General features: G+C 41.7%; 1 protein-coding gene across 3 annotated transcripts in view; it reads left to right on the forward strand.

Annotated features, from left to right (window-relative positions):
- The window catches only part of Acot9 (acyl-CoA thioesterase 9), a 69,052-nt gene extending 57,412 nt beyond the window's left edge, over positions 1-11,640 (forward strand). For all 3 annotated transcript variants that reach the window (XM_045140978.1, XM_045140979.1, XM_045140980.1), the window contains 8 exons: positions 4,315-4,388; positions 8,616-8,683; positions 9,259-9,370; positions 9,523-9,613; positions 9,777-9,862; positions 10,358-10,445; positions 10,591-10,741; positions 11,329-11,640. In XM_045140978.1, the coding sequence (XP_044996913.1) occupies positions 4,315-4,388; positions 8,616-8,683; positions 9,259-9,370; positions 9,523-9,613; positions 9,777-9,862; positions 10,358-10,445; positions 10,591-10,741; positions 11,329-11,417 (759 nt within the window). In that variant the 3' untranslated portion in view covers positions 11,418-11,640. The remainder of the gene's footprint in view (positions 1-4,314; positions 4,389-8,615; positions 8,684-9,258; positions 9,371-9,522; positions 9,614-9,776; positions 9,863-10,357; positions 10,446-10,590; positions 10,742-11,328) is intronic.
- The last annotated feature ends 6,481 nt before the right edge of the window (positions 11,641-18,121 follow it).

An 18,121-nucleotide genomic window follows, 5' to 3' on the forward strand; every position in this document is an offset into this window, starting at 1 on the left:
GCTCTTCCACCTGGTCTTGTTTTGAGCTGGAGTCTCTTTTTTTTGCTGATTCTGGAGATTGCAGGGTCCCAATATTTCTTGAGTCTCTCTTCCCTTGTGGGACAGGGGTTATAGGTGAGTGTGGTTATGCCTGGCTATTTTATGTGGGATTTGGAATTTTGAACTCTGGTAGTCTTAGAACCCCTCTGGCCCTCATGCTTACATGGGAACTACCTTTAAAACACTGAGCTATCTCTCCAGTTCGTATTTATTGATTGATTTTTTTTTTTTTTTATTGAGGTAGGGTCTCGCTTTTGCCCAGGCTGACTTGGAATTCACTATGTAGTCTCAGGGTGTCCTCAAACTCATGGCAATCATCCTACCTCTGCCTCCCAAGTGCTGGGATTAAAAGTGTGCACCACCATGCCTGGCTCCAGTCCTTTTTTTGAGGAAGGGTCTTATTTGGTATCCCGGGCAAGTCTTGAACTTGTGGTGATTCTCCTTCTTCAGCCTCTCAAGTGCTAGGGTTATATATATGAGCCACCTCATTTTCAGTAAAGGGTTTAAAAGATAAAGCTTTTTTCAAAGTAAGAGAAAAAGAAAGCAGAGAGAACATAGACTCCTCATGGAGTGGATTTCAGAGTTGGAAAATCCCTAAGCCTAATCCCTAAGTATTTTGAAAGGTTTTATTGACAACCTTCATTCATATACACAATATATCCTGATCATGAGTCCCCTCTACACCTTCCTCTGTTCCCTTCTCCATACCCCGTCCACTGAACCTGTTCTTCTTTACAACTAGTCCCTCTTTTATTTTTGTCATTTTGTTTTGCCTTCCATCCTCCATGACATGTTGATAGGCCCAGTATTATGCAGGTCAGGTAATGACAGCTGCTGTGAGATCATGAAGGCACTGGCCATTTTGTGCCTACGAAATGGCATTCCAAAGCATTCCTTCCTACCCTTTGTTTCTTATATTCTTTCCACCACCTCTTCCACTGTGGTCCCTGAGCCTTGGAGACTGTGATAAAGATGTCTCATTTAGTGCTAAACACTCAACTGCCACTTTTTCTCAGCACTTTGATGAGTTTTGAATCTTCCTAGCAGTCACCACCATCTGAAAGCAGAAACTTCTTTAACCAGAAGGGAGAGTGGCACTAATACATTGGCATAAAATGTAAATATTTAGAGGGCAACTTAGTAGGCATAAGATACCCATTTAGCTAAACAATAGTAATAGCTTCCCCTCTAGGGTTTATGAACTTCCCAGCCACAGACTTTTGACTAGGTTTTCATATTAGGTATAGATTCCTTTCTGTGGAGTGTGCCTCAAGTCCAATCAGAGAGCAGTTGGTTATACCCATAACAGACAACATGCTGCTGTTGTACTCGTAGGCTCATCTTGCCTGGCTGGCCAGTTGTGTGCTTACAGGGTTAAGACTGTTGATGACTAGTTTCCCCCAGCAAGCTGCATAGTACTTTCCAGCACTATGACAGCTAGTCATCAGAGATAAAGGTTCTAGCTCAGTTCTAGCTTGATTTCTCAGCGTGTTACAACTGAAGCATGTGGTGTCTTAAGCAATAGAGTCTTACCATCTAGTTCTGGTGGACAACCAGGAGCTTTGGCAATAGCCTGTATTGGTTTGGGGTCTACAGGGATCTTCCTGATGAACAACTCACTGGGAGGCACCTCACCCTTGGCATTGGGGTTTTTAAATCTTTTGTTATTTTATTTTATTTTTTTAATTTTTATTTATTTATTTGAGAGCGACAGACACAGAGAGAAAGACAGATAGAGGGAGAGAAAGAGAATGGGCGCGCCAGGGCTTCCAGCCTCTGCAAATGAACTCCAGACGCGTGCGTCCCCTTGTGCATCTGGCTAACGTGGGACCTGGGGAACCGAGCCTCGAACCGGGGTCCTTAGGCTTCACAGGCAAGCGCTCAACCGCTAAGCCATCTCTCCAGCCCTTTTGTTATTTTATTGTGTGTATGTATGTAGGTGTGTGTGGGTGTGTGTATGTATGTATGTATGTATGTATATGAGAGAGAGAATGGGCATGCCAGGGTCTCTTGCCACCACTGCACACAAATTTCAGATGCATGAACCACTTTGTGTGCTTGGTTTACATAGCTACTAGGGAATCAAACCCATAATAGTAGGCTTTGCAAGGCAGTGCCTTTAACCATTGAACAATATCTCCATTGGGATTTTTCTTTAACAACCTATGGCTTCTAGGTACAGCATTATCTACCCCCACAAGATCCTTCTGCTCAAACTGTCTCTTTTTTAATATTTTATTTTTATTTATTTCTTTGAGAGAGAGAGGGAAAGAGGCAGAAAGATACAAAGAGAGAGAATGGATATGCCAGGGCATCCTGCCACTGCAAGCATGATGCATGGGCCACCTTGTGCATCTGGCTTAAATGGTCCTGGGGAATTGAACGTGGGTCCTCAGGCTTCGCAGGCCTTAGCCATGATGCCATCTCTCCAGCCTGGTTGTAACTTTACATTCAGTTAAAGGCTACTCTGTGTGGCCCAACTCTGGATGGGTTTTTGAGATAGGAGATAGCTAATGGAATTGATTTCTGTGAGTTTGCCTTTTAGCTTTTTAGCTTTCAACCAAGAAGGTGTAGCTAATTGAATTTATTGTTGTCAGTTCACCCTTTAGCTTTGTGGTCAGTGTAAGGTTCAGGAGTGACCAAGACCATGCAAACCACTGAGTCAAAGATAAAAGCTTTTATTTGGGAAAAACACGAACTGCCAGGACTGACTCTCAAGAGCAGAGCACAGCCAACCTAAGATTTCAGATAGTGGGCTTTATAGGACTCTTCAGTTGGGGGAAAGTGAGGAAGGGAAAAGAGAACTCCTTTGTTTGAACTTGAGCTGCTCTTCCAGTTGTTTCTAAGTAAGCAATGTTAAACACTTTGAGGATTGCTTGTGGAAATGTTAGCTTTGGGAAGGTTGAAGCTGCTACTTTGATAATTTGTCTCCCCTCTGAATTCCCCAACTTTTTCCCTCCCTTCTTTCCTTCCCCCTTTCCTTCCTTCCTTCCTTCTGTTCATCTGTCTGTCTACCTATTTATCTATCTAATCTTTCACTGAGATCTATTCTCAGGGGAAGGCTTCATGAACTTGGCCTGGGGACAAGGGTTTGGGCAGTGGAGCATGAGGCCCACAAGAAGGCATCAAGCAAAGGTGTAGTGTCTAGGTGTCCATCCACAGATGACTGCACTTCCGCCCATCTCAGTTGTTAGCTAGCTATGGCTAGAGAAATATGTACAGGCACATGGGCAGTGTTTGTGAAAGCCAAAGAGCAATCCTGCACTTGTTGAAAAGGCTTTCTAGAGCTGGGTGTGGTGGCACACGCCTTTAATCCTAGCACTCGGGAGGCAGAGGTATGAGGATTGCCATGAGTTCAAGGCCACCCTGAGACTACAGAGTTAATTCCAAGTCAGCCTGGACTAGAGTGAGACCATACCTTGAAAAACCAAAAAAAAAAAAAAAAAGCTTTCTGTGCTGAGAAAACAGGATTAGCCCAGGTGCCAGAAAAAAGGAGACAGTACTGGAAGGTTTGAACAGGGCAGGGGTATAGTAAGATTGGTGAAACTGTTATCACAGTTGATGGGGGTTGGCAGTAAGAGCCTGAACCAGCAGTGATATCAGCTATTGAGGAAGGAACTGAATGTGCTCTCAGGTTATAAAAAGCTTTCATTACTGCTTTTTCTTTATGATATGACCTTCCTGGAAGTACAAACTTCTAGAAAGTAAGAGAACATCTGAAAACCTTGAAGGCCTGTGCATGGTGAATATTTCATTTCACCACAGAATCATCACTGATTTTTATCCCTTCTTGGGAGTTCCTGTGCTCAGCTAAGGAAGTATAAACACATGTTGCCAGTTGGCATGCTGCAGTGCTATGAAAGTACCCATGCTGTGTGTACAGTGGGGATCCACTCTGGTGCATGTGTTGTTAGGGTGAAGGGGGGGCCCTGAGGAAAGCCCGGATTCTGTGCAGTACAGTAAGTTCAGTGCTGATGCAGAAAGTTGCTCTGTGACCTTTGCCCTTGGGTTCCATTCACACACAGTTCCAGATCCCAAGTGTCACGTCTACAGAGTGCAGAGTTGAGGGTTTTGAGCTGCCTTTCTCTGCCAGATTCAGACTCCTTGTTTGTCCTGCCATCTCAGAGCCTAGGGCTATCCCAGCCAAGGTGATTAATGAATGCACTTGTCTGCTTTTATTTTCAAACTTTGTCAAAGCATAAATGCTGTCAGAGTTGCAGGTCTTCCCCAGTAAATGCATTTCTTATGTCTACATTTTTCCCCTTTCTTCTCTAGCTGCATGGTGATGAATTTTGTCCTGTTTTGGAGGCAACGTTTGTAATGGTGGCTCGTGATTCTGAAAATAAAGGGTAATTGATATTTTCATAATTATTTTGGAGAATTTCAACATAAAACTAGAGATAAAGTTATAATTAATTTGCATGTACCTATCACCTAGACTTAACAGATTTAACTGTAACATTTTTGCCGAATTCCTTTTTTTGTTCTGTTTTGTTTTGTTTGAGATAGAGTCTCACTCTAGCTCAGGCTGACCTGGAATTCACTATGTAGTCTCAGGTTGGCCTTGAACTCATGGCGATCCTCCTATCTCTGTGACCTTTGCCCTTGGGTCCCAGTCACACACAGTTCTAGATCCCAACTGTTTCATCTACAAAGTGCAGAGTTTAGAGTTTTGAGCTGTCTTTCTCCTCCGCCAGATTCAGACTCCTTGTTTGTCCTGCAAAAGGTCACAGATCCTACCTTCTGTGTGCTGCTATTAAAGGTGTGTGCCACCATGCCCAGATTCCTTTTTTTTTAAAAAAGAAAATATGTATTTTAAAACAAATCTTACACATAATGATATTTGAACTATAAATGTAGTGAGTGTAGTCATCTTTTTAAAATGTGAAATATTTTATCTGTTAATATATACAAATTGCACCTTTTAAATTTAAATATATATATAGTATTATCATAACAGGTTATATTATTTTACCCCTCACACCTGTTCACATTGCCCTGGGGCCACTCTTCAGTGGGTTATGATATTCACTGTGGGGTCATGAAGACCTCAGTCCGTCTCTGTGGGGTAGCCTGGATACCATGTCTTGAGGTATCCTACCCACTCAGTACTTACAATCTTTCCACCTCCTCTTCTACAATGTTCCCTGAGTCTGGCCACCTTTTTGCATCTGTCCTTGCTGGCAGGCTATACAAGCAAATGCCTTTAACTGGTGGACTCCTAGAATATATTTAATGCAAATATCATGATGTTTTCCTTGTTAAATCTCTATAGTATGTCATGATTTTTTGTTGTTGTTTTTTTAATTTTTTGGTTTATTTTTATTTATTTATTTGAGAGTGACAGATAGAGAAAGAGGCAGATAGAGAGGGAGAGAGAATGAGTGCGCCAAGGCCTCCAGCCACTGCAAACGAACTCCAGACGCATGCGCCCCCTTGTGCATCTGGCTAATGTGGGTCCCGGGGTCCTTAGGCTTAACCACTTAACCATTAAGCCATCTCTCCAGCCCTGTTGTTGGTTTTTGAGGTAGGGTCTCACTCTAGCCCAGGCTGACCTGGAATTCACTATGTAGTCTCAGGGTGGCCTCAAACTCACAGTAATCCTCCTACCTCTGCCTCCCGAGTGCTGGGATTAAAGGCATGCGCCATCATGCCCGGCCCTGTCATGATTTTTTGTTTAGGGATGGGATCTCAGTTAGCCAAGACTGGACTCGAACTAACTGTGTATCTGAGATGCAATAGACAGTTTCAGGCTGCTAGGATGAACATCTAGACCAGACACAGTTCTAGAAGAAGGAAATTTATTTTAAACTTACAGATCCAGGAGAAGTTCCATAATGGCAGAAGTTGGCCCACTTTCACAGGACCAAGCAGAGAGAGAGAAAGCCACAAGCCACACTAGCTCCACAAGCAAACACACTTAGGAACTCAAGGCAAAGTACCGGCATTTTGCATGTTTAGACTGGAATTCCAAATCTGTCCCCACACCTTAGGACTGGACCCTAGAATCCACCCATGGTGACACATGCTTAATTTATATTTCCAGGTAGCTGGAAATATAAATTACAAACTTAAGTATAGAGTCCTGAATATATTGGGGGCCATCCATTCAAACTACTACATGAGTACAGCCTTAAATTCCCCATCCTCCTGCCTCCACTTCCCAAGTCCTGGTATTACAGGTGTGCACCACCATCCTGGATTTTTTTATTTGTTTGTTTGTTTTCCGAGTAGGGTCTTGCTCTAGCCCAGGCTGACCTGGAATTCACTATGTAATCTTAGGGTGGCCTCAAACTCACAGGGTGCTCCTCCTACTTCTGCCTTCCAAGTGCTGGGATTAAAGACATGCAACACCATATCCAGCTCTGGCTTTGTTTTTGAGATAGGGTCTTGAATTCACTATGTAGGCCAGATTGGCCACTGACTCCCAATTCTCCTGCTTTTGTCTCCTGTGTGCTGACATTATAGGTGTGCACCACAACACCTGGCCCTTAGTATATCTTTATAAAATTATTATATATTTATTTAAAGGAGAGAGAGAGCGAGAGAGAGAGAATATGGGCAGTCCAGGGTCCCTTGCCACTGCAAACAAACTCCAGATGCCAGGAATTGGAAAGAATGGATTCTGTGTGTATGGGATTCAGAAAGGGGGAAAGGGAACATAGTGAGAGGGAACTATAATCATAATATATTGTCTATAGGTATAGAAGTTGTCAATAAAACATTTTTACAAAGCATGTACTGGGGAAATATCTCAGTGGTTCAAGGCCCTTGCTTACAAAGCCTGCCAGCCTGGGTTCAATCCCTCAGTACCCATGTATAGTCAGATACACAGTGGCACCTATATCTAGAGTTTGCTTACAAGAGGCCCTGGTACACCCATCCTCATTCTCTTTCTCCCTCAATCTCTCTCTCTCTCTCTCTCTCTCTCTCTCTCTCTGCTTGCAAATAAATAAATGTATTTTTTAAGTTTAAAAAGTAAACAATATGCAGACTTTCTTTGGATGCTGATTTGAGCAAATTTTTAAAATATATTTAGCAAATAATACACATTTAGGAAAAACTAAACTGAATATGAACTGATTATTAGAATATATTAAGGGTTACTGTATTTGCTAGGCATAAGAATCGTAATACAGTTTAGAATTTTGTTTTGTTTTTCAGTGCTGGGGATTAAACTCAGGGCTCATGCTTACTAGCCAAGCATTCTACCACCGAGGTGCATCCCTAGTCCACTGATGTAGTTATTTAAGAAAATAGTCATATTTTTGTCATCACCATACCCAATTTTAAGACAAACTACATGGGCTGGGGAGATGGCTCAACCATTAAGGTGGTTGCTTGCAAAGCCTGATGGCCCAGGTTCAATTCTCTAGTACCTACAGGGTGTTCTTTGTCATCCTGTTATTAGATAGTTCTCCACTAGTCTTTTAAAGTCAAGTTGATCATTGCTGTAGTGATTTTCATTTGGGATGTATAAAATGCTCTCAAGTTCTGTCATTTTTGTACGTTTATTAGCTGGAGTTCTATCAAGGACAACATGACTTTATTTATTAGGAACATTTGTTCTTTGTAAAAGAAAGTCAAGATTGCTTCATTCTTGCCATTTACTTACACAGTTTTTGTTTTTTTGTTTGTTTTTGTTTTTCAAGGTCAGGTCTCACTGTAGTCCAGGCTCACCTAGAATTCACTCTGTAGTTTCAGGGTGAACTTGAATTCACAGCAATCCTCCTACCTCTGCCTCCTCAGTTCTGGGATTGAAGGTGTGTACCACCATGCCTGGCTTTGTACATTTTTCATAGTGGGAATTTTCTCTTGTTTTTTAAAATCTATAAACAGCTCCCTTAATTGTTCAGTGTTCTTCTATGAGGCAATCAATAAGCATTACCTAAAATAATGGAAGAAGACCTCTTTGTTTGCAGGTCTTTCCATGGAGCCCAGGGGCATTGTTCATATTAGGCAAGCACTCTACCACTGAACTACATTTCCAGACACAGACTTTAAAACCATTGCACAATTGTTCATCTTGAATTATTACACATCTCTTGCTTTTTGACCAGCCGAGGTTGACCTTGAACTTGACATCCATCTGTCTCAGCCTTCTTAATGCTGATACTGCAGGCATGAGTCACCAAGCCTAAATCTTTTTTTTTTAATTTAATTTATTAGTTTTCTTTTCAGCAAATACAGGCAGTTTGGTACCATTGTTTAGGCTCATCCATGATCTACCCCCTCCCATTGGACCCTCCTTGTTGATGTAAATGGGTCGTGCATTGTGCAGTTAGCCCACAGTTATTGGGATGATAAATGTCTCTGCATATCATGACCCAACATGTGACTCTGACATTCTTTCCGCCCCCTCTTCTGCAAAATTTCCCTGAGTTATGTTGGGTTCATTTTTGGTCTGCTTCAGTGCTGAGGTGTTGGGGGCCTCTGAGGCTCTGGCTCTCTGATTTGGTAGGAGTTGATTTTTCTCTGCGTTGATCTCCTTCCCTTTTGTGCTGGTATCCGGTTCATCAGAAAAACATCACCCTTACCAAGCCTAAATCTTAAACTGAAATTCTTCTTTTCTTTAGGCCTGCATTTGTAAATCCACTCATCCTTGAAAGCCCAGAAGATGAAGAACTCTTTAGACAAGGAGAATGTATGTTAATTTGTTTATAACTAAATAAAAGTGAACAGCATATTATTTATACTACAAAAGTGATTAAGATTACATATGGAGCCCTCATATCAATCAAATGTCTTACTCATGCCAAGAATTTATAGTCATTAAAATACCTTATTTTTTGTTCTGTGGCATTCACACTTTGAACAATTTTATTTATCATATGATATGAAGTGAGACAGTTTGTCTTACTATTTTTTGTGAGATAGGAAATGTATGTTAATGCTATAAATGCCAGTCAGGGCTCTAGACCAGGATGATAACCAGTGTTCTTGCTCTAAACTGATGTAATTTCCATTTGAAAGCAAAATCCTATTGGTGCTGGGGATGGAATCTAGGGCCTTGTACATGCTAGGTAAGTGCTATCTCACTGAGCTACTTCTCTGATTCCTCTCTGAAAAGTTTATATGGCCTTTGCAGACTTTTCTTGGATCATACAATTTCTTGTGTGATTTTGAAAGTTAGGAATGCTGCCTTTGTAGGCTATAAAGAATCTTAGATGCTGTGAGGTGACCCTCCTGATCATAGCTCCTTCTTCACATCTGTTGCAGTGAACAAGGGGAGAAGGATTGCCTTTAGCTCCGCTTCATTACTGAAAATGGCTCCCAGTGCTGAGGAGAGGAACACCATACATGATATGTTTCTTAGCACACTGGATCCAAAGTAAGTTAAGATGGTGAGACTCTGAGTTTAGAAAACATTCAACACTTACTCTTCTTCCAGTCCATACTTGCCTAGAGAGTATTTACAAATGGATTCTTCTCGGTAGTGAAAACATGATATTAACAGGGTTTAATTCATGTCTGTTTGAACAGGACTATAAGTTTTCAGAGTCGAGTTTTGCCCTCTAATGCAGTGTGGATGGAGAATACCAAACTGAAGAGCTTAGAAATTTGTCACCCTCAGGTACTAGAATTTTGTGAGACATCTGAATAGGTTAGCTTGGATTTACAATATATGTCCAAAATTTTACACACCTTTACTGACCTCTGTTCTATAGTATCATTAATTTCTTTGTTTTGTACATGGGGGTAGCCATAAACTGGAATTTATGATTTATGCCCTATAGGAACGGAACATTTTCAATAGGATCTTTGGTGGTTTTCTTATGAGGAAGGCATATGAACTTGGATGGGCTACTGCTTGTAGCTTTGGGTAAGTTAAATTTAAGGCAGTTAACTTCTGAGAAGCAACTTATACCACTCCACTGAAAAGTAACATTTTGGACCAGTTGAGATATATTTGGGAATTAATCCATTCATTCATTCATTCAGTACTGGTAGGGATGGAACCCAAGGCGTCTGCCACTGAACTACATTCCTACTATAAGAATATGCTATTTAAAATGAATATTGACCTCATACCAGCTGGGTTTGACTTTGCTTTTGGAAATTGTTGCTCTTTGTTAGACCATTGAAGACCTATAGAGAAAATGTAGTAGTGATATATAGATGAGAAAAGCAACACTGATTTTGGCCCTTTGTGGCCACAGTGATATCTCTTACCATTTGTCACCAATAAAATAATTTCCTTCTTCTCCATATTTATTCTTTGACCACTGTTAATTTGTTTCATTGGATTGTTAGGGGGTAAAAATTGAGTTCATCTGAATTTTGCAGTTGACTCCATTTTTGGTCTTTTATCTATTAGTGGTTCCCGGCCATTTTTGGTAACAGTGGATGATATCATGTTTCAGAAACCTGTTGAAGTTGGCTCATTGCTCTATCTTTCTTCACAGGTAGGTGTTTCATTAGAGATGAAAAACTTTTTGTCATTTGTACTTAGAAAAGAGGTTTCTGTGTTCTGAATCCACTATTTCTCTTATGATTGCCTTTTCCCTCTTTCTAATGCAACCGACTAACTACAGTGTTATAACCTTTCAGGTATGCTTTACTCAGAAAAATTACATTCAAGTCAGAGTACATAGTGAAGTGGCCTCTCTTCAGAATAAAGAGCATATGACCACCAATGTCTTTCATTTTACATTCATGTCGGAAAATGAAGTACCCTTGGTTTTCCCTAAAACATATGGAGGTAAGCAGTGATTATTGCTTCTTCTAAATTAAGGAAGATATTTATGGTTAGTTTTTTTTTTCTTTTTCATACAAGTACCTGTAACAACAACTAAGCAATCTCTCCAGCCCAATATATATATATATATTTCTTTCATTGGGGCAGAAGGGATTGAACTTAGGGCTTTGCATATGCCAGGCAAGTGCTCTACCACTGAGCTATATCCCCAGCCCTCTTCTTTTAAATTGTCATAGAACTTCCATGCTTATCAGCCCAAGAGCATTGTGCTTTTGAATTCCTATAGACCTGAAGGCCAAAGATGCCATTTAGCCTCTGGTGGCCTTTGCTATTCTTCCTAGCTGGCTGTTATAGGCAGGGCTGGTTTTAGCTGCAAGCAGCCTCTGGTAGTGAAAGACTAGTCCAGCCGAAGGAAACAGAGGGAGCAGGGCCTGCTCCTTGGCATGGTTGCATGTCCCCAGCCCCCAACTGCATCCTTGTTATTGATTTTTCATGTTCATTGCTGTCTTAGTGTTCCTGAATAGACAGTTTTCTGTGTGACTGTTTCAGCTATTGCAAATTTCTCCAGAGGTATCTTTCTTGTGTTCCAGAGTCCATGTTGTATTTAGATGGGCAGCGGCATTTCAAGTCCATGAGTGTCCCGGTGACCATGAAAAAGGACTACAATGTGGAACCCTAATATTACCTTACTTGTGGCAAACCAGCACTCTCACACACATATACACAGTGACATAGCACCTGATAAAGTCTTGATCAGATATATTGGTTTTAGCATTGTTTCGCATTCTCCATAGAAGAGCATATATTCTGCCTTTAGGATGATCAAAAAAAAGCAGACCGAAAGAGTGGCTGTATAGAGTTGATGACTGAAAGTTATTAAACAATAAATACTTTTAAAACTATATGACTAGTGAATCTACTATGTTGCCACCTCTCCTAAGAAATTTGCCTTTTTATACAAATGGACACATTCTTTTGGATGACTCTTCTAAAAAAATCAAGCTGGGTATAGTGGCACATGGTGGCACACGCCTTTAATCTCAGCAGTCTGGAGGCAGAGGAGGAGGATCACTGTGAGTTCGAGGCCACCCTGAGGCTCCATAGTGAATTCCAGGTCAGGCTGGACTAAAGTGAGATCCTACCTCAAAAAATAGAAAATATATATATATTTACTTATTAGAGAGAGGGAGAGAGAGAAAGAACAGGTGTGCTAGGGCTTCTAGTCAGTCCAGTAAACCTGCATTCACATGTGCCACCATGTACATCCAGCTTACATGGATTCTGGGGAATCAAATCTTGGTCCTTAGGCTTCACAGGCAATTGCCTTAACTGCTATGCCATTCAGCCCAAAGGTAACTTTTTTTTTTTTTTTTTTACACAAATCATCAGTAGTTATTTCCTGGGCCTTAAGTGTTACTTATTTTGATGGAAAGGACAAATACCTGGTCAGTTAGTTTTGAACCAAAATTATTTCCCTAAGATGAATTTGTGTAGCCCCATCAGGAAACCATAGAACTGCATAGATGCATAAAATGGCTTTCACAGAAAACAATGAACTGGGCTTGGTAGAGCACACCATTAATCCCTGCACTCAGGAGGCTGAGGTAGCAGAATCACCATGAGTTCAAGCCAATTTAGGGCTACATAGTAAGTTCCAAGTCAGCCTGGTCTAGATTGAGACCCTGGGTGTATGTGGGGGGAGCTGGGGGGGGGGCAAAACAGCTCCCTTTGCTGAGAAAAAAATTTAAAGTTTTTAAAAGAGAATTAAGAATATCTTGGCCCAGAGGCCAGGGTTGGAAAGCAGGGGCAATGCTGGTGGGTCTGCTCATGTGGTGGACAGGGTCTGGCTCGCTCAAGCCTTTTGCACCTGAATAAATAGCATCCTGTGGCGACACTGTTTTCACGGTGTAGTTGAACACAGTAACGTAGTATGGTAGGTGGAGTCTATGGGTATGTGCAGAGGGCTTTGCCAGAGTAGGGGACACAGAGGCCTCTGGGGCCTCTAAGTTGGCCTTCGCTGGCCTGGGATGGACATGGGGTCACAGAAGAAGCTGCTATACCACTATCAGGGCTCTGATTCTTGGAGGGAACAGCAGGTCTGTCTTCCATATTCAGGGGCCAATATTAGACTCAAGACAAGGTGGTCTCATCACTGCTCTCAGGCGAGTTGCTGGCCTCCTTGTCTGGGGCACTGCCTTCTATCTGGCTTATGCTCATGTTGAGTGCCAGCTTGCCCATGTATCTAGCCAGCTTCCACATGCTCAGTCTCTGAATTGCCCTACATATTAGGAATTGCATTTCAGTGGCCTGTCAATCACAGGAGATGAAGTTTAAGTAGGAGGACTGACTTCCATGATGCTTGTTTGATGGCTTCTCATTCCTGATTTATATATATTTTTTAATTTTTAATACATTTATTTGAGGGGGGGCAGATAGAGAGAATGGGCACTCCAGGGCCTTTGGCCACTTCCAGTAAACTCGAGCTTATATGTGTCCTGGGGAATTTAAGCTGGGTTCTTTGGCTTTTCAGGCAAGTGCCTTAACTGCTAAGCCATCTCTCTAGCCCCTTTGAAAAAAATTATCGAGGGCTGGAGAGATGGCTTAGCGGTTAAGCGCTTGCCTGTGAAGCCTAAGGACCCCGGTTCGAGGCTCGGTTCCCCAGGTCCCACATTAGCCAGATGCACAAGGGGGCGCACGCGTCTGGAGTTCGTTTGCAGTGGCTGGAAGCCCTGGCGCGCCCATTCTCTCTCCCTCCCTCTATCTGTCTTCCTCTCTGCGTCTGTCGCTCTCAAATAAATAAAAAATGAACAAAAAATATTTAAAAAAAATTATCAAAGCCAGGCATGGTGGCACACACCTTTAATTCTGGCACTTGGAAGGCAGACATAGGTAGATCCCCATGAGTTTGAGGGCACCCTGAGACTACATAGTGAATTCCAGGTCAGCCTGAGCTAGAGTGAAATCCTACCTTGAAACCCCCCCAAAAAATAAAGAAATTGACAACCTCCTGACATATAGACAATATACCATAATCATAATCTTCTATTACCTTCCCTTGTCCCACTCCCAAATCCGGCCTCCATAGAATCCCTTCAACTAGTCTCTCTCTATTTTTTTTTTTTTTCAAGGTAAAGTCTCACTCTAGCCCAGGCTAACCAGGAATTCACTATGTAGTCTCAGGACGGCCTTGAACTCATGGAGATCCTCCTACCTCTGCCTCCCAAGTGCTGGGTTTAAAGGTGTGTACCACCACGCCCAGCCCTCTCTCTTCTATTTTTTAAAACTTGTTTTATTTTAAATTTTATTTATTTTTTTAAAAGATTTGTTTTTATTTATTTATTTATTAGAGATAGAGAATGGGCACACTAGGGCCTCTAGCCACTGCAAACGAACTCTAGACGCATATGCCACCTTGTGTATCTGGCTTACATGGGACCTGGAGGATCAAATCTGGGTCTTTAAGCTTCGCAGGCATGCACCTTAACCCCTAAGCCATATCTCCAGCCCCAAATTTTATTTATTTTAAGAGAGAGAGAGAATGGGAGCACCAAGGCCTCTAGCCACTTGCAAACGAACTCTGGATGCATGTGCCAAGATGTGTATCTGGCTTATGTGAGTACTGGGGAGTTGAACCTGGGTCCTTTGGTTTTGCAGGCAAACATCTTAACCGCTAAGCCATCTCCCAGCTCTGAATTCTCAGTTTTGTTCATTTAAAGATATTCTTTAAGTGAACAAATGTCACTTAAAGATCATGTGATAAAGGACATGTTTCTTTGATATTGAAAGGCAGTTTTCCATAAAAGCTGTTATTTTTCTGAGAGAAGGGAGATCACTACAAATATCTCAAAAAGAGCTTGATTTTTATTTTCAAATAAGTTTTACTTAGGGCATCTTTGTCAACCAGTCTCTACGTGGTTCGTTTGACCAGGTTTTGTGTTGCAATTTGAGGTCCTTATTACAAGTAGAGTTAAGGAAGTTTAGGGAGTTTTTGGTTTTGGTCATTCTAAGAAACTTTACCACATAGCTGATGGCCCACTCATTTTACTTTATTTTGTGAAAGTGGGAGGAGACAGAAAAGTGTGATTAAACTTTAATGTTGTATGCCACTGACCTTCAATTGGTAATGAAATTTTTAGTTAAAAACATTTGGGGCCCCCAAAAAATCACATGTGGGGACAATTGAAATGTCTGTTTGTTTTTTTGAATGAAATGTCCTGTAGATATCTGTTAGGTCCATTCCTTCTATGACCTCATTTAGTCCAGATGCCTCTCTGTTTATTTTTTCCCAGGATGACCTGTCAATTGATGAGAGTGGGGTGTTAAAGTCACCCACCACCACTGTGTTTGGTGTTATCTGTGACCTTAGTTCTAATAGTGTTTGTTTGATGAATTTGGGAGCCCCCATGTTAGGTGCATATATGTTTAGGATTGTAATGTCCTCCTGTTGGAGTGTGCCCTTAATCAATATAAAGTGACCTTCCTTATCTTTTTTGACTAATGTTGGACTGAAGTCTACCTTGTCAAATATTAGGATAGCAACCCCTGCTTGTTTTCTAGGCCCATTTGCTTGAAACACCGTTTTCCAACCTTTCACCCCAAGATAATGTCTATCCTTTGTAGAAAGGTGAGTTTCTTGGAGACAAAAAAATTGTAGGATCCTGCTTTTTAACCCAGTCTGCAAACCTATGTCTTTTGGTTGGGGCATTGAGGCCGTTGATATTAAGAGATACTATTGAAAGGTGTGTTTTTATGTTTGCCTTTTTTTTTTTTTTTGTGGTTCCAGTTCTACCTTTGCTCTTTTGTGTTAACTAATATTTGAGTATTGCCCTTTTTTTTTTCCAGGTTCCTTATATGTGTGCTTTTCCTTTTCTTCAGCATGGAGGATTCTTTCAAGTATTTTCTGTAGAGCTGGTTTTGTCTTCAAGTATTCCTTTAACCTGCTTTTGTCATGGAATGTCCTTATTTCTCCGTCTATTTGAATGGATAGCTTTGCAGAATAAAGTAACCTTGGTTGACAGTTGTTATCTTTCAGAACTTGGAATACATCACTCCAAGCCCTTCTGGCTTTTATTTTATTTATTTATTTATTTATTTATTTATTTATTTATTTATTTTGGTTTTTCAAGGTAGGGTCTCACTCTGGCTCAGGCTGACCTGAAATTCACTCTGTAGTCTCAGGGTGGGCTCGAACTCTCAGCAATCCTCCTACCTCTGCCTCCCGAGTGCTGGGATTAAAGGCGTGCGCCACCACGCCCGGCTTCTTCTGGCTTTTAAAGATTGTGTTGAATAATCTGCTGTAATCCTGATGGGCTTGCCTTTGTAGGTAACTTGATTTTTCTCTCTAACTGCTTTCAATATTTTTTCTTTGGTGTGTGTGTTTGGTAGTTTGATTATAATATGGCAAGGAGAGGTTCTTTCCAGGTTTTGTCTGGCTGGGGTTCTAAAGGCTTCCTGCATCTGCATTGGCACCTCTTTCCCAATTTAGGGGAAATTTTCTTCTATGATTTTGTTGAAGATGCCTACTATGCCTTTGGAGTGGAATTCTTCTCCTTCTACTATGCCCTGAATTCTTATATTTGATCTTTTCATAGTGTCCCGAATATCTTGAAATTCCCACTCATACTTTTTTATAAGTTTGTCCTTCTCTTTGTTGGACTGATTAGATCTGCCACCTGGTCTTCTAGCTTAGATATTCTGTCCTCTCCTTCATCCATTCTACTGGTGAGATTTTCTACAGAGTTTTTTATTGCACTAACTGTGTTCTTCATTGCTAGTAATTCTGACTGCTTTTTCTTTATTATTTCTATTTCCTTATTTATGTCTTGTATTGCCTTCTTTATTTCATGAAATTGGTGTCCTGCGTCTTTGATTCCTTTGATTTCCTCTTTGAGTTCCTCTTTGACTCCTTTGATTTGTTCTTTGACTTCTTTGAACATATTTACAATCATTCTTTTGAAATCTTTCTCAGGCATTTTCTCTAACTCGTTCTCACTGGAGGTCATTTCTGATGCATTAATACTTTTAGGTGGATTTATATTGTCTTTCTTTTTAGTGTTTCTTGTGTTATAATGTATATATTTTTGCATCTTGGGTTAAGTTAATGCTTGGTTTTTCTAGCTAGCTGGGTATTCTTAGCTGTAGCAATTGATCAGATTTTATATATCTTCAGGGTAGGAGCTTAAGTTGTAGGTGTGGCTCTTAAGACTCTCAGAGTATCTACAAAGGTGTTCCTAGGGGTTGGGTTTGCCTGCTATGGGAGTATTCAGGTAGGCTTAATGGAATAAAATATAGGTAGATTCCAAAAGTTAACTAAACACTGTACACATTCAATCAAAAACAGCCCCAAGTATATATACAAGAGTAGTTATTATAACAACCAGATCCTCTATCAACAAAGAGGTTAAGATTTCTGGTCTGTCGAGGGATCCAAGTCAGCTTGTGACCAAGTGAGACCCTTTCCTGGTGCAATTCCAGTTACCTTGGATGATTTTGGTCTCAGTCAAGTTGCTGCCTGGGTTGTTGGGCCACTGTTCTGATTTCTGGAGCTGGGCACTGGCTTTTCCTGAGGGGCAAACCGAGCCTAGTAACTGTGGCCCTGCAGATCAGCAGCCCCGGTGCTGGAACCGCTACTGCTGCTGCTGAAGCTGCTGCTGCTGGATCCTTTGCTGCTGCTGTAGCTGCCACTGCTGGATCCACCACTGCTGCCTCTGAAGCTGCTGCTGCTGGAACCACCCCTGCTACTGCTGAAGCTGCTGCTGCGGGATCTGCCGCTGCTGCCACTGAAGCTGCCACTGCAGGATCTGCTGCTGCTGGGGCCGCTGTTGCCTATGCTGGAGCTGCTGATGTTGCTGCCAGACTCTGCTCCTGCTTGGGTCCTGCTGTCGGCTCTCCGGGGATGCTTCTCTGTTCGCTGAAGTTGGGCACAGGCAGTGGGGGAGGGGAGGGAGCTGATGCTGCTCTAGTTCTCTTGCTGTTCCACGTGTTCTTCTACCTTGTGATCTGCTCCTCCATTGTTCACTGCAGCTCTCCCTTCACGTTTTTAGAGTTTGCGGAGAGCACCGGTGTGAGTGGAAGCTCCCGCACCTGGCTTTTCCTACGGCTCAGGCCGAGCCTGGTGGCTTTCTGGTGCACCGCCGTGGTCAGGGGACCTGCCGAGGCCGCTTTTGCCGGCCTGTGTGGGCTCTGGATGCTCTGGATCTCTTCTTTTTCTCCACTGCCATTTCATTTTCCTATACACCTCACTTTTTAGTAAAAGTGTGTATTTTGCTGAGTTTTTTTGTCTTTTTGCCCCCTATGCTGCTTTGGCATGGTACTTACACGGCCATCTTAACCGGAAGTCTTCTCTTCTATTTTAATGTCATCATTTTTTTTCACTCTTATTAT

The sequence above is a fragment of the Jaculus jaculus genome, chromosome X (genome assembly GCF_020740685.1).
Source record: "Jaculus jaculus isolate mJacJac1 chromosome X, mJacJac1.mat.Y.cur, whole genome shotgun sequence".
NCBI classification, from domain to species: Eukaryota; Metazoa; Chordata; class Mammalia; order Rodentia; family Dipodidae; genus Jaculus; species Jaculus jaculus.